At 36.6% G+C, this 13,951-nt stretch overlaps 3 protein-coding genes across 4 annotated transcripts in view; 2 read left to right on the top strand and 1 right to left on the bottom strand.

The window, feature by feature from the left end:
- Positions 1 to 10,075, top strand: part of LOC109540441 (venom serine protease-like) — a 29,041-nt gene extending 18,966 nt beyond the window's left edge. Inside the window, exons 2-9 of the mRNA XM_019908829.2 lie at positions 4,855 to 5,092; positions 5,211 to 5,337; positions 5,392 to 5,528; positions 5,584 to 5,779; positions 5,929 to 6,126; positions 8,716 to 8,880; positions 8,931 to 9,074; positions 9,982 to 10,075. Coding sequence (XP_019764388.2) covers positions 4,859 to 5,092; positions 5,211 to 5,337; positions 5,392 to 5,528; positions 5,584 to 5,779; positions 5,929 to 6,126; positions 8,716 to 8,880; positions 8,931 to 9,074; positions 9,982 to 10,004 — 1,224 coding nt within the window. The 5' untranslated portion in view covers positions 4,855 to 4,858 and the 3' untranslated portion in view covers positions 10,005 to 10,075. The remainder of the gene's footprint in view (positions 1 to 4,854; positions 5,093 to 5,210; positions 5,338 to 5,391; positions 5,529 to 5,583; positions 5,780 to 5,928; positions 6,127 to 8,715; positions 8,881 to 8,930; positions 9,075 to 9,981) is intronic.
- LOC109540433 (protein Cep89 homolog) lies at positions 423 to 4,106 on the bottom strand. Of its 2 annotated transcripts, none has more exons than XM_048667630.1 (8): positions 3,947 to 4,106; positions 3,217 to 3,812; positions 2,955 to 3,166; positions 2,623 to 2,904; positions 2,387 to 2,567; positions 2,183 to 2,329; positions 694 to 925; positions 423 to 649 (listed from the first exon to the last, which is right to left on the bottom strand). In XM_048667630.1, exons 2-8 carry the CDS (start codon positions 3,801 to 3,803, stop codon positions 434 to 436), a joined length of 1,857 nt encoding a protein of 618 aa, XP_048523587.1. In that variant the 5' UTR covers positions 3,804 to 3,812; positions 3,947 to 4,106; the 3' UTR covers positions 423 to 433. The 2 variants fall into 2 exon arrangements, with proteins under 2 accessions (XP_048523587.1, XP_019764358.2); XM_019908799.2 differs by having other exon boundaries at positions 423 to 643; positions 3,947 to 4,092.
- Positions 10,076 to 10,181: 106 nt separating the features above from the next.
- LOC109540442 (venom serine protease-like) lies at positions 10,182 to 13,947 on the top strand (the record flags this gene model as incomplete). Its single annotated transcript, XM_048667266.1, has 8 exons — positions 10,182 to 10,301; positions 10,355 to 10,569; positions 10,622 to 10,748; positions 10,799 to 10,926; positions 12,997 to 13,189; positions 13,250 to 13,450; positions 13,623 to 13,793; positions 13,847 to 13,947. Coding segments are annotated over exons 1-8 (1,140 nt in total), but the record flags the coding sequence as incomplete, so codon positions are not given.
- Between the last annotated feature and the right edge of the window lie 4 nt (positions 13,948 to 13,951).

Genomic DNA, 13,951 nt, shown 5'->3' with positions numbered 1-13,951 from the left:
CCGTGGATCGAAACCACTCTCTGCTAATTTTTTTTTGGCCAAATTTGTAATATTTAAGGGCTTATCTCGCCCTCAACAACCATCAAATCGGTGCAGTCGAAAACGATTTTTTTCTAGTAAACCCTATATATAAAAATAAACTTAGTGCTTTCGTAAGTCTGATGTCACGATAATGTAAAACAACTTGGTCAATTGGTTTGCAAATAAACAACTTTAATGGTTTGTTTGAAGGTGTGGGCATTTACAATTTTAAATGAACATGATCTATTAATTGAAAAATATAGCAAAATTACCATAAACCAGTAAAACTTGCCATGTCATTAAGGCGCTTTTTCTAGTTCCATGGACATAAAAAAACGACGTCATAAAAATGATAACGTCATTACTATGTCCTAAATAGCAATTGTTAATTAAACTTCATCTACTGTAATTATCATTTGTATTTTTCTTTGAACAACTGGAAATGACTAGTAGGCAAATGTTTGTTTTGTTTTGCCAGTTTCTGCTGCTGTTCGTCAATTATTTGCTGTAAATTGTCGATTTCTGTCCGATGCTCATCTTTCATTGTCTCGATCAGCTCTGCCTGCTTTTGGATGCGCTGCTCTACCGTAGTGAATTCTTCCCAGGCGGACTTTTGCACGTCCTGCAACTTCAATTTCATTCATCAAGTTCTTAACTGTTTCCACTCCAAACCTTTAACTGAGATTTCAACGAATCCATTCGACACGCCATTTCAGAGCCAATGTTTTTCACTGCACGGTTTTCCAGCTGCCGCTGATTCAGTGCTCGAAGCAGCGTCTCTTGCTCAGCTACCATATCTTTGGCAAAACCCATCGCTTTATGCAGCTGTTTTCTGCAGGCGCTACGTGATAGCTGGACTTCATTCAGCACATGTTCCAGATCCAGCTGTTTGGACTCAGATTTTCTATAAACACATACAAGCAAAATACAGGGCGATTTACTTCCATTTGCTTTATTTTTATTCATAGCCTAAGGGATGTTTTGCGAAATAATAATGAGCTTGAGTAATAAGGGAAAAAGGGGAAAGATAATACATAATTACCACATTGCAAACCTGCACTGATAGAAAATTAGAAATAGAAACGATAACGAAATCGGCACAGGAAGAAGACGCTCAAGAAGCGCGGAAAGTCATAAGAATAAAGCAAACGGGCGTAGGATTTGTAAAAAATATAAAGAATGAACCAAAAGAACATAAATTGATAAAAATTGGAATCATGAATCTGATTAATAAACCAAAATGTCAGGATGTAAAAGCGATATGCAAAATTGCAAAATAGTTTAAATGTAGGTGCAACACATGAAATCTGATTTTTACTTGTGTTTCTTGAAGTCAAATCCTAGTAAGGTCGCATCTATAAAAAAGAATGACAAATTGTTCTTCAAGTTTTGATTTCGTGCGACTAGAAGAAAGTAGCTGGAGCTTCAGACAAAACAATCTATTGCTCAAAACATAACCAGGAAAGTTTTTTTGCTCTTTAAACTTTCTACATCCACTAGAAAATACTATAAAAAGGATGAAGAAAATGAAGATTTTACCAAGACTTTATGAAGAAATTACGCATGTGAAATATGCTGAAAGCTGCGAGAAATGTTTGTTTAAGATCAAACTACCGTTGACTCTCTTGATGATTGAATTGCTTTGATCGATTGAATAATTTCCCATTTTTTAAAAGCAAATTTCTCTTTTAGCCAGACTTTTTCCGCATCACGTAACTTTTTTGCTCATACCTTAGGAAGTAATTAAGCAACAAAATTTGGTTTTCTATGACTACATAGAGAATGAAATTTTTCTTTCAAACTTTTATGATGAAAAGCGGTAGTTTTCTCACAAAACGACAATTTTGAACATCATACATTTAGGTACGAGATTAGACCAAATTTTCATACATTCCACGGCCTGTTTGCTTAATCATAAAAACGATTTGAGCTAGAAATTTTGTTTTCCTACAACTGGAGAGAGCACTAAATAACGCATTTATAAAAAGAGGTATAACATGTAAAATATTGAAAGTTTTCACGCAAAAAGCAAACTTGTATAGACAAAATAATCAAACAAGCTATTTGCTGAAAAAGATTGACCACGTCAATATACCAAGTATAGTAACCAGAAAATCCAAATTATACCATTATATTCAAATATACCTACTAAGAACCTTACTTTAGTTCCTTTTCCAACTTCACTACCCTGTCTTCGGCTGCTTCTTTCACTTTCTTCATTTCGTCCATCCACCTGGCTTGGGATTCAATATTTTCCTGGAGTTTGCTCCGTTCCACTTCGTATTGATGCTTCAATTCCTCGTACCACCTGAAATCCCAATTGTTCTACCCAAAATTCACAAAACACGCCGAAATCCGCACTTACTTTTTGCACTCATTAACGCTGGCTGTGTGCACAGCTATCGGAATATATTTTTGCCTCTCGTTCTGGAAGTCTTCCTGAACATTAGCTAGGGAAGTTATTTTCTCCTTTAAAGAGGCATTTTCAGTGCGCAGCTTGATGTACTCATCATGCACCAACTGATAGTCCCGCTTCATCTGATCAACTGCAATTCATCCAGCTTGATCAAATTTACCCAATCTCGAAGCCCAACTACTTGCCCTTGGTTTCATACACCTTCAAAATCTCCTCAATCTTATCTTGCTTGATGGCGCATTTTTTTATTAGAGCATCATTTTGGTCTTTGGTAGCTTTCAGTTCGGCGCTGACTTGCTCCAACCTCTTCCCCAGCTTCGAGCCGCATCGCTCATCCTCAGTGAGTTTTTTGTAGAGATTCTCATTTTCCTCAATAACCTCTTTCATTTTGCCGGTGAATGAGGCCAAATTCAGCTCGTAGTTTTGGATGATTTCGTCTTTTTCGTTTATTGTGTCTTGATAAGCGTCTGGAAATTATAATGAAGGCACATTTGAACGCTGTGTTCCCGATATTTACCCAATAAAGGCCCTAAAGTGTGACTGTTTACTGGCCCCCATGAAACCGGCGTGTGTCGATGATTCTGGTGGTCCTCAGATAGGATGTTGATGATTTCCGTCTCTCTGTACTGATTCGTGGAAGACTTTTGTGGGTGAAGCTGTGAGTACTTTTCAATGCTGATGTTGTGCTTTCGCAGCTTTTCCTGATAGCGCTCCAACTGGGCGTTTAGCCTGAAAATTCGCCTTCTCCATTGTTTGCTAGAAACTTTACTGATCCCTACCTGAACACTACAGTCTTGAGCATTTCAAGGTCTTGACTGACATCCACATTGCGTTTGCTCAAAGCCTGATTTTCCTGGATGGCAGCTTCCAGCTGCGCCTCCAACTGTTGGCAGCGTTTGCACACTTTGCTGAGCTCCAGTTGGTTATAAGCCTCTTCGTAGGCCTTCTGCAGCTCTTGGTAATGGTGTCTGAGCGACTCATTTTCCTTCAGCAGGTCGGAATTGATGTTCTGCAAGTTGCCCACTTTTTCCTTCAGCTTCAAGATCTTTTTCACTGATAGATCCTCCAGCTCGGCAAACTTGCCAGCGATTTGTTCATTGTCTTGCGTCAGTCTTTCGATTTCTCTGCTTAGGTTCCTTTTGCTTGGTCGACTCGATGGGTCTTTTTCCGGGATTTCTATGATAACTTCGCTGATTTTTTTGCTGGAAGCATGGTCAGGATGGCAACAGGTTTTAGGGCTAAAGTTGGCCGAATAGGTTTTCTTCAGTTTGACTGGCTGGGTTTGTTTGTCGCGTTCCGGCTTGTGCACCGGCACTTCTTCGTATTTTCGTCGTGGTTTCACCATGGGCATTTCACTGGAGATCATGGTGAATATCTGCAATTTCGCGAATATTAGTTGCGCTTTTTTAACAGCGCTTTGAGCCATTTTCCTGGTAAACGCAACTCAAAGTTTTCCATGCAATCGATTAAATTGCCCAGAAAACCGCAATATTTTGTTATCGGACTTACCTTCAATCAGTGCACTTTTGAGCAACTATCGACTAAACAACTTAACACATGATTAATGGAGCGAACTAAGCTAAAAGCTGTAGAAAAAGGCGCTTAGGAAGACGTTTGTAAACAAATGTGTTATTCACACGTTGTATTGTGGTTGAAGCTACTTACCTTCGTTTCTATGGGAACAATGGGTAGGGTGGGCATGGCAGAGATACGAGGGAGCGTTCAGAAGAGAAAGTTCTTTATTAAACGATAATGCAAATGCAACAATTGAAAGGCAATTAAGCGATAGACTAAACTTAGATCAAAGCTTCAAATTATGATGTTTATTTTCCTTTAAGGCGCTAATTAGGAGAAATAGAGCCAAATGAGTAAAGTAATAATTGTTTTAAGTGGTTTTTATGGAGAAGGATTAAAAAGGTCGTGTTTGAAACGCGACGAAGGTTTTAGCCAGACTTTTCTTACTAAACGCGAAAAATTGAGCAGCTGATGCTTTATGTTACACTTTGATTCATTTTTATCGCTATTGGAACCTCTGGTGGCTGTTCTTCTGCATCAACTTCAGAAACACTTTTATCTGCATTTGTATGAATATCTGCGTTTGTGTATTTTGTCCCTTGAAGGTTTTTAGCAGCTGGAACGATTCCTTTATACTACCTCGAAATCAATATCGAAAATATTAATAAAAATATTAGTTTTTTTAAATAGTACATTTTCCAATTGCCTACACGACGTTGAAACTTGCAGCCCAGCAAAACTAACATCGGGTGAAAATTTCAATAAATTATCGCAAAAACTCTAGAAGGTATGAGGAAAAAACTGAAAAAAATTCCAAAACTTTGACACCCTGTATCGCAGAAACCAAGCCCTTCCCCTAATTTATACACCCTCTATAAAAAGATTTGTTTGCTATTTTCCAGCACTATGAGTATGATACTGTCCAACTTCTGGAACTTTCTAATGCCGATGTCAGCGGTGGTGAGCCCATTGGACCCAAAATGCAACTACTACCAAGAGCTCGCCATGGGCGAGCTCTACTATATTTTCAATAACGAGTACCCCCGAAACTACACCGCTGGTTATTCCTGCCAGTGGATCGCGAAAAGCCCACTTAGGTCGCAAATTTTCCTTTCATGTGAAGATCTCAACATGCCGAAGGTGAGTAAACTTTCCTTAACTTCAACGTTCTGTGTCTCGAAGGGATTTTCCCCAGCTAAAATTGAATCGCCCTGCATATAAAAATATGCCATACTCCTAAGACTCTCTAATTTTTCAGTCTTCTAACTGCCAACACGACCGTTTGGAAATTAGCTCCAGTGGACCGAAGCACTTGAGCGAATCGCACACATATTGCGGAAGTGGCTCCGTTTCTCTGATCCTTCAAGGAAGCACCCTATCAGTGGGTAAGTCTCTCCAACTCCTGAACCCCAGCCCAAAAAAATTATTCTCCTATTTAGTTTTGCGGACAAGATCGCGATCCCAAGGCGGGCGCTTCTTTTGCGCCATAACGGCCATCGAGTCCAACATAGAGAGTGATCAATCCTTCGACATTCCCATGGCTGACCGGGGGTGTAATTGCGGATGGAAGAACGATGTAAGTGTGTAAAGCGAATTGGATTTCTGCAATTGAAAATGGCGAAATTTCGCAGAAAAAGATTACTGGAGGGCATGAGACTAGAGTGAATGAGTACCCGGCAATGGTCGGATTGGTGGATGCTACCCGTAGGATCTACTGTGGAGGGACCATCATTTCCAACACTTACGTTTTAACCGCTGCTCATTGTGTGCACAATAGAGACGCGAGAACTCTGTATGTGCAGGTAGGGGACCATGATGTTTCCACAGGTGAGATCTGCTCTTGCAACTTTCAACTCGTCCAATTGGGAAATTTCTGAAGAGAATACTAGAAAGGGAAACCATTGAACTTGCTAGAACTCCAAATTATTTGCTTGTAAGATCGTTAAATTCCATTCCATTCCGCCCCCATTCTGTAGGAGACGATACCCCCTACTCAGCTCTATATAAAGTGGTGGACTATGAAATGGCGGAAGGATATAACCCAATAACCTACGAAGGCGACATTGCTCTAGTGAAAGTGAACAACATCAACTTTAATGAGAATGTCGGCCCTATTTGCTTACCATTTCGGCATTCCTTCAACAACTACGCAGGAAACTTTGTTACAGCTTTAGGTAAGTTTTACATTTACCACATTTTCAAGAAAACTCCTATTTTTTTCTAATCTTTGGATTCAAAATTTTCTTTTGATATTCAGGTCTCAATATTTCGACTTCCAGCCCAAAATTGACTGCAAAGTCAAGCAAAATCCGATATGTTTCAGCTTCAAATGAAATCGAAAACGTTTGATAAACTGGAAAAGTTGATCTATGCCAACACTTGAATCTCAAACGCAAAATGCTGCAATTGCCCAGAACACTGGCTTCGAATTTTACACTGCTAAAGTAGATGGTTCGCCTTGGAACTCAATTTTTAAACAAAACTTTGATATTAACCAGGAACTTTTGAACTTTAGCGGAACATTTTAAGCTAAAGAACGACTGATTCAGACTAGACGACTTACCTCAAATATTGACTTAGAACAAGTAAAGCTCGAATTCGAATTTGAACAAATTTTTTCCGCTTTTTCCAGCCCAAAACAGGATAAATTAACTACTACTATTAACCAAAACTACGTAATGTCGACTTCGAGGTTCAACTTCTGGAAGTTTCGAATTCAAGCAAAAAATCGATTTCAAATGTAACTCTAAACTTTCAAGAAAAATCTTAAAGCCGAAGTTTTTTACTAAACCAGAATTTTAAACTTAAAACATAATTCGATGTTTAGCTAGATAGAAAACTCGGTTTTATAACAATAAGTTAGAACTTGCAAATATCTTCGACGTGAACCACGAAAGAAACCGCTCACATTTGACTATAGAAAAGCTAAACTTGCACGTCCGACATTTGTGCGTAAATCTATTTAACTTTCAACCGAACATTTACATCGAAAACATATTTAGAGCATCGATTTTGATCTCCTAGTTTTGAACCAAATCTGCAAATAAAAACCTTTATTTAGATCCAACTTGAAGGTTCTGCTAGAGGTTTCATTATGAGGAGCATTACGAAAAGCCGACTTGATTATTAAAAAAATCCATACCATTTTTTCAAGAAAGTAAAAGTTGACTCTCAAATAATCGCAGTTTCCCTTCAAAATTTTAAATTTAAATATCACACGCCTGGAGTTAACACACATTCAGTACAAGATTACGCCAAATTTTCATACATCACGCCAGCTTCTTGCTCATATCTTAGAAAGTAATTGAGCAACAAAATTTAGTTGTCTATGACTGGATGGACAATTAAATTTATCTTTCAATAAGTGTTAGTTTTGTGATGAAGAGCGGTAGTTGTTCCCCAAAACGCCAAATTTGAATATCATACATTTATCCCGCAGCCCTTTTGCTCATATCTTAGAAACTATTTGATCTACAAAATTTATTTTCTACAACTGGATAGAGAATTAAAAATCCCGTTCGATAAGTAAAATCTTTGTGCTTAAAAGCGGTAGGTTTGCCAAACGCCAAATTTGAATATCATACATTTAGTTGCAATATTAGATCAATTTTTTATACATCCCGCGACTTTTTTGCTCATATCATAAGAACTATTTAAGCTATAAATGTTATTTTTCTTCTACTGGATATTGATGATTTGTCATATCTTCGGAGCAATTTGAGCAGCAAAATTTATTCTTCAATGACTGGAAATTGCGACTTATAATGGGTACTTTGAATTCGATATTTTGACTCAAATTTTCCTTTTAGCTTTCAAGACTCAATACTTCGACTTTCAGTCCAAAATTGTCTCGTAAGTAAGCATTTGAATCCAAAGTATGACTGTATGGCTTACTCAAAATTTCAACGAAAAATCTCAAATTTTTTTTTCTTTTTCGCAAATTTTACCGTTTTGAGAGAAAGTTTATTTAAAGTTAAATGTTGTTGAAATTACATTACATTATAACATACATTGTTGTTAAATGTACTTGAAAAACTACGTAAAGTGTCGTCTTCTGACTTGCTGACTTCAAGGTAAATCTTGAAAGAAAAGTTTTTCACTCAATTTAGTTTTTGGACTTAAAATTCGAAATTCGATCTTCAGCTGGAAAATTCGGATTTAAAACAATAAATTTGAACTAACAAATCTTTTCCACGTGAAACACCCAAGAAACAGCTCACATTTACTTGGACTATAGAGCTATAGAAAAGCAAAACTTGGATGTTCGACATTTCTGCGGAAAGTTATTTAGCTTTCAAGCGAGCATTTACACCGAAACTCATATTTCAAGCTTATACTTTCAGCTCCTAATTTGTGAAGAAAAATCTTTATTCATATCTAACATGAAGTTTCTTCTAGGTGTTCAACTTCTTAAGAGGACTTTCTTTTAAATACTAAAGAGTATATGAAAAGTTGACTTGAGAATGGAAATCCGAGTTCTCATTTTCGGTCGCAATTTCAAAGAAAGTTAAATTTCACTCTAAATTTCCCTAAAAAACTTTAACTGTGTTATTACAAGATGAATTGCAAACTGAAATCGAGTAAGGAGTTTCACAAAAAAAAATTACAACAGGATAAGCAGAATATTAATACTTAGATATAATATAAAAACTATTAATATAAGAGAAACGAATTAGAAGTTAGTACTGTTGTCTCGAATCGAAAGTTTGTACTGAAAAGCAAAATTCCATTAAACTAAACAATAACTATTTGCTGATGTTGAGGTTGGGGCCAACTGGAATTCTCTGGAAGACCATCCGATACTCTTCAGGAAGTCGATCTGGAAATAATCGCGAACGAAGAATGCGAACAGTCAGCTTTAGAGCCCATTCCAAACAGCGAGTTTTGCACTTACACATCTGGAAAGGACACGTGCCAATCGGATTCAGGTATTGGTGGGAAGTTTCCAAGATTTTCAGCTTTAACTGGATGGTTTCAGGTGGGCCATTGCTTTGGCAAAATCAGTCCAACGGCCGACTGTTTATATGGGGAATTGTTTCGCATGGTGCGGGCTGTGGATCGCTCAGTCCTGGAATTAACACTCGTGTTGCCTCATTTTTGAAGTGGATTCAAGACAGAACAGGTAGTTAATGTACTGAGAGCAAAATAAGTTTATGTTTGTGCCAAGAGTTGTAGAAGTCCCTAATTTGTTACAATCGATTGTATTAATCTGAAACGTCGAAAAATCGCTTTGCTAAAAAAAGTCTTTGAACAGTTGCAGAAATGGTAATAAAAAGGTTGCTGAGTCTGCATTTTATGAGTTTGAGTAGATATAAATGCAATTAGCATGGGCAGATAGAACAATTGCTCCAAATCCTAGAGACTGTTGTTTAAAAGCAATTAATTCCTCATTAATTCTTCGGTAGTGCTGACTGAAAAGGCTCGCCCTGTGTATGAAAATCAGCTTACTACGAATATACATTTATAACTTTTCGACAAGAAATCAGTTAAGGCAGTTTCAATTGAAGATATTTTGTCAAAAGGCCGAATAATCATGTTGTTATTCGGAAGTTCAATGAAGAGACAAAAATTAAAATTAACTTAATTAAGAAAATAAGCTTCACATTTGAGGAATATTGATAATATTGAGAATGAACGCGTGCTAATGTTTTTTATATAGAATTTTCAAAAAACTTGGTAAAATGTTGTTTAAAAATGCGCAAAATCCAAAGATGCTGTTTCTCTACTGTTGCTCGTTGCAGACTTTTTCAAGCGCGCTTTAAAAGACTTTTATTTTACTTTGCAAGCCATTCAAGTTTTTAGTTGTTTGTGATCGTGTGTTTCCTTACAGAGTTTCATAATTAAAAAATGTTTGCTGGTTTGTGCATCCATCTACCACAACACTGCGTTTTTGATAAAAACTATCGAATCAACTGATTTTCTAACAATTCAACAACTCCACGGCGTTTTTTAAGAAAAACTTTGTTCAAAAAAGTTAAAGCTCTTGTATACTTACTGGAAACTAATTTGAGTATTTAATAAATTTTCAGGACAATTCTTCTGTGTCTTATAAGCACTGAAACGTCCGGGACCAAAGACACACATTTGGCTACTGGTGGTATTTTAATAAAACCTGCGACAAAACCTTGTTTTTTTCCCTAATCAGCCACAGAAAGTGGCAATTGAAAAACGATTAATGTATAGATTGTGCTTGTATGGACTTGGCGGAAACATTGCCAAGTTAATAGGAACAAATGGCTGTATTATTATCGCATTTCGTGTTTCAGACGAAACCATTTACTTATCGAGTGCTTTAAAAAACTATAATTTCCTCAATTAGAACATTGTTCGTTGTGAGCTTGCATAATGAGTAAGTACGAGTTTTTGTTTGTTAAATTATATTTAAAAAGCAAGACAAATTAGCTGTCCTCAATGGGATTTGGTGGCTTCTTTTGCTGGCTCTGAAGGTGGAGGCGCAGGATTGCAACGACTACATAGAACTAGTAGCTGGACAGGAATATTACATAGCTAGTCCTTCCTATCCCAATTTCTACAGCCAACCAATTGATTGCGTTTGGAATTTACGAACTGCCATTGGCTCGCAAGTACTTGTGTCTTGCGATCTACTTCTACCAAACGTAAGAAATCTCTGTTTGAATGAGTAAATTACCCAATTTGAGCATCTTGCAGACGCAAAATTGCTATGGGGGCGGACTGTATGTTTCGACTAGCGGAAATGTTCGCTTTACTGATGGGAGGATTTATTGTGGCAACAACTCCTTCTCTGCATACAGTCAACAGACTACATTGGCTTTAGGTAGAGTTGAAACTGAGAAGTATTGCAGTTTTTCAAAAGGTGTGTTTTAGGGCTGTACGGGACAGGGAGTCCAGGTGGAAAGTTTCTGTGCACAGCTACAGCCATCAAATTGAGCACTCCAAAGAGTAGTGTACAGGAAAATGGATTTTTGAATTGCGATTGTGGATGGCGGCCATTGGTATGGGTTTAAACGTATTTCATTTTTCCTGGTTGTTTTAAGACAAAAAACAGCTTGGATTTTAGTGCTTGGAAAAACACAAACTCGCTTGTACAGGGTGTTTGAGCGATAAAGTAGGGGAGGATTGAATCCTTTCTCCTGCCAATTTTGAAATTTTGGCAATGAAAATAGCGCGGAAATTGCCGATTTATCAGTGTATCTAAGTGCAAGTTTTCAGCCTTCAAGCCGAGCCATTAAATTTTTGCTCGCATTTTATACATATATATGTATATCAAAAGTAAGTAAAATTTGCATAAGAAGTCAAATAAAAATTTTGGCAATGTAAATAGCTTGGAAATTGCCCATTTATCAGCTTAGGTAAGGGCAAAACTTCAGCCTTCAAGTCGAACCATTAAATCTTTGTTCATATTTTATGAACGTGTAGCAAAAAGTAATTAACATTTGCATAAGAATTAAAAAAGAAAAATCAATTTAGATTGTTTCTTTGCAAAAACTTATTTCGTCGCTTATTATATGCGGCTTTACTGTTTTTAACATGCGGAATATCTTTTGAAATAGACGAATCGCATTTCGAAAGATGTTTCTCAGTAAAAGGTAAACCTACTTTGCTCTATCGTTGGAACACCCATCACTAATTGGTCTCAATGTTAACTTTTGAACCGTTAATGCATTTTTTTGAGCTATTTTAAGCTCCAATAAAGTGCAAAGCTATGAAGTTCAGTTAGCTCTGGTTTTGTTCATAAAAAATGTTCACACAGCAATCATTATTTTATAGTTTTTTTTGTCATCAATTGGAAACAATCAAAAAACAATTTACGAAGTGATAAAATATAATGCATCGGAATTGTTAATTAACTAATTAACCTAATTAGTGTTTAAAATAATCAATTCTAAACTTGGAAATATGATAAGAACCAGGAACAACGTTACGCGACAATATGTTTATATCAAAATACTCTTTAATTGCCTCTATTTTAAATTGTTTTTATTTTTAAACCAGAACTACCGCCGTAAATGCTGTTCAAGACCAAATTAAACTTTAACGTCATAATAAAATAATTATTTTTATACAACTCTACTCTCTACAGTCTACTCTTGTAAACTTAGAAGCTTTTTTTTTTGATAATAAATTATAATCGATTGTTTCTTTCGCATTCTATTTTCGTAACAAAGCGGCTTAAAAAAAACATAAAAAACAAAATATTCTTAAAACAGTGTAACAGAAAACTGTTACTAATTGACGAGTAATTAGTTTTAGTCAAAACAAAATCGGCTTTTTCATAAACTTACAGAATCGATTATTAATCCGGCTCGGAGAACCATAAATATGTAGGCGAGCATGCACTACTTTTATTATTGTTTTTAAATATTTTTCATTATATTTGTTCATTTAATTAATACCGAACGTTCCGCAGGTCACTTCTATAGGGTGATTCAGGTTGTAACAGACAAAAAATATTACAGTCGATAAAAGATGCGATGCATGATGACAAAATATAATTGAAAAATAAATATGTATCGGCATAGGTAAAAATTGGCTGCGGATATACACAGAGTGATTCAATTTTAATTAGAAAAACTTCTAGAGGTGCTGAAACTTACAAAAAGAAGCATACAAAGTTCAAACGCCGCGTTTAACGACATTATTTTTCCTTCTAATTTTTGCAGTTTTTGAAATATTCACCTCAATTTTGGATTGGATGGAACAGGGAAATAATAAATACAGTGCCCAATAGATTATTTTCTAGAAAGGAAAAACTCAATAAAATTTTTAACGTCAACACCCTGTATCACGCAAACTGCTCATTTGCGGACATATGTTTATACGAAGATTTTCACTTATTTTTAAGACTATCAGCTCCTGGATTTTCCTGGATTAAACATTGAATCTGGTGTTTGATGTAAAGCGGCAGACGAAATTTTGAATGGTTTTATAAACTCTTTGTTTACTAATATAATTACAAAAAAAATCCTACGAAAACAGATTGTTTGTAGCTTAACAAGCTGACAAAATCTTTAAAAAAAGACTAAATATTATATAGAGTTTTTAATAAATTATTCTATACATAGACACGCATTCTTGGCGGTGTTGAGACGGGAATCAACGAGTTTCCATTCATGGCTGCCATAATCTACAAGGGAAATCTCTTCTGCGGCGGCAGCATTATCTCAGATCGCTTCATACTGTCCGCTGCTCATTGCGTGGTAGGAAAAACCTCGTCTGATTTTTTTATCCTAGTTGGAGACCACAATTTGAATACTGGTGAGGTCATTTGTTGAGCAATTTTACTCAATTTTTCCTCAACGTTCACCTATTGTATAGGAGCTGATACTCAATCCAGCGGAGTGTATAACATGAATGGATACGTGGTGCATCCAGACTACCAGTCTTCGACTCAGAAAAACGACATTTCAATCGTGCAGGTCAAAACTCAGATAATATTCAGCGCTAAAGTGGGGCCTGTGTGTCTTCCATTTCGATATTCATTCAGAACTATGAGTGGAGAACCGGTATTACTTATAGGTAGGCGTTTTATTGGTTTTATAGTAGAATTAATGGGCGAAATAGTTACTTTTACTCAAGGTAAAACGATCAAGCAGGTGGAGGTACTTTTTTCTTTTCTTCATCTTGAAAATTTTGGTGATAATTTCCGAAAAATTGATGAAACCTTTGAAAAAGCACTATTCTGTGGTAGGATGGGGACAATTGGAATTTTCTGGACCCACGTCTCCCACCTTGCAGAAAGTCGATGTAAGAATAGTTTCGACCCAACAATGCAACCAAATGCAGAGCGAAGTAATATCGCAAGGCGAAATCTGCACCTATTCGGATGAACCCAAAGATGCCTGCCAGTTCGATTCAGGAGGTAAATATATCTGCTCCTTAAGCAGGCAATTTACAGGTGAAACTCCTGCTTAGGTCCAGTGGTATGGTTGGATCGTGATACGACAAGGTACCAGCTAATAGGAATCATTTCCCATGGTGTTCCATGTGGGAGCGCAGCTCCAGCAGTGAACACTCGAG

The sequence above is a fragment of the Dendroctonus ponderosae genome, unplaced genomic scaffold, assembly GCF_020466585.1.
Source record: "Dendroctonus ponderosae isolate FM_Combo_2020 unplaced genomic scaffold, Dpon_F_20191213v2 Dpon_F_20191213_6, whole genome shotgun sequence".
Lineage (NCBI taxonomy): Eukaryota > Metazoa > Arthropoda > Insecta > Coleoptera > Curculionidae > Dendroctonus > Dendroctonus ponderosae.
The sequence above is the reverse complement of the archived record's forward strand: the minus strand, read 5'-3'. Positions and strand labels throughout refer to the sequence as shown.

Bases quoted from the DNA above. Each gene is read 5' to 3' on its own strand.
- LOC109540433 (XM_048667630.1), bottom strand. From the start codon at position 3,803: ATGATCTCCAGTGAAATGCCCATGGTGAAACCACGACGAAAATACGAA. The intron at 2,905-2,954 runs GTAAATATCGGG...TATAATTTCCAG, and splicing joins CACTTTAGGGCCTTTATTGG to ACGCTTATCAAGACACAATA. The intron at 2,568-2,622 runs GCAAGTAGTTGG...GATGAATTGCAG, and splicing joins GAAGGTGTATGAAACCAAGG to TTGATCAGATGAAGCGGGAC.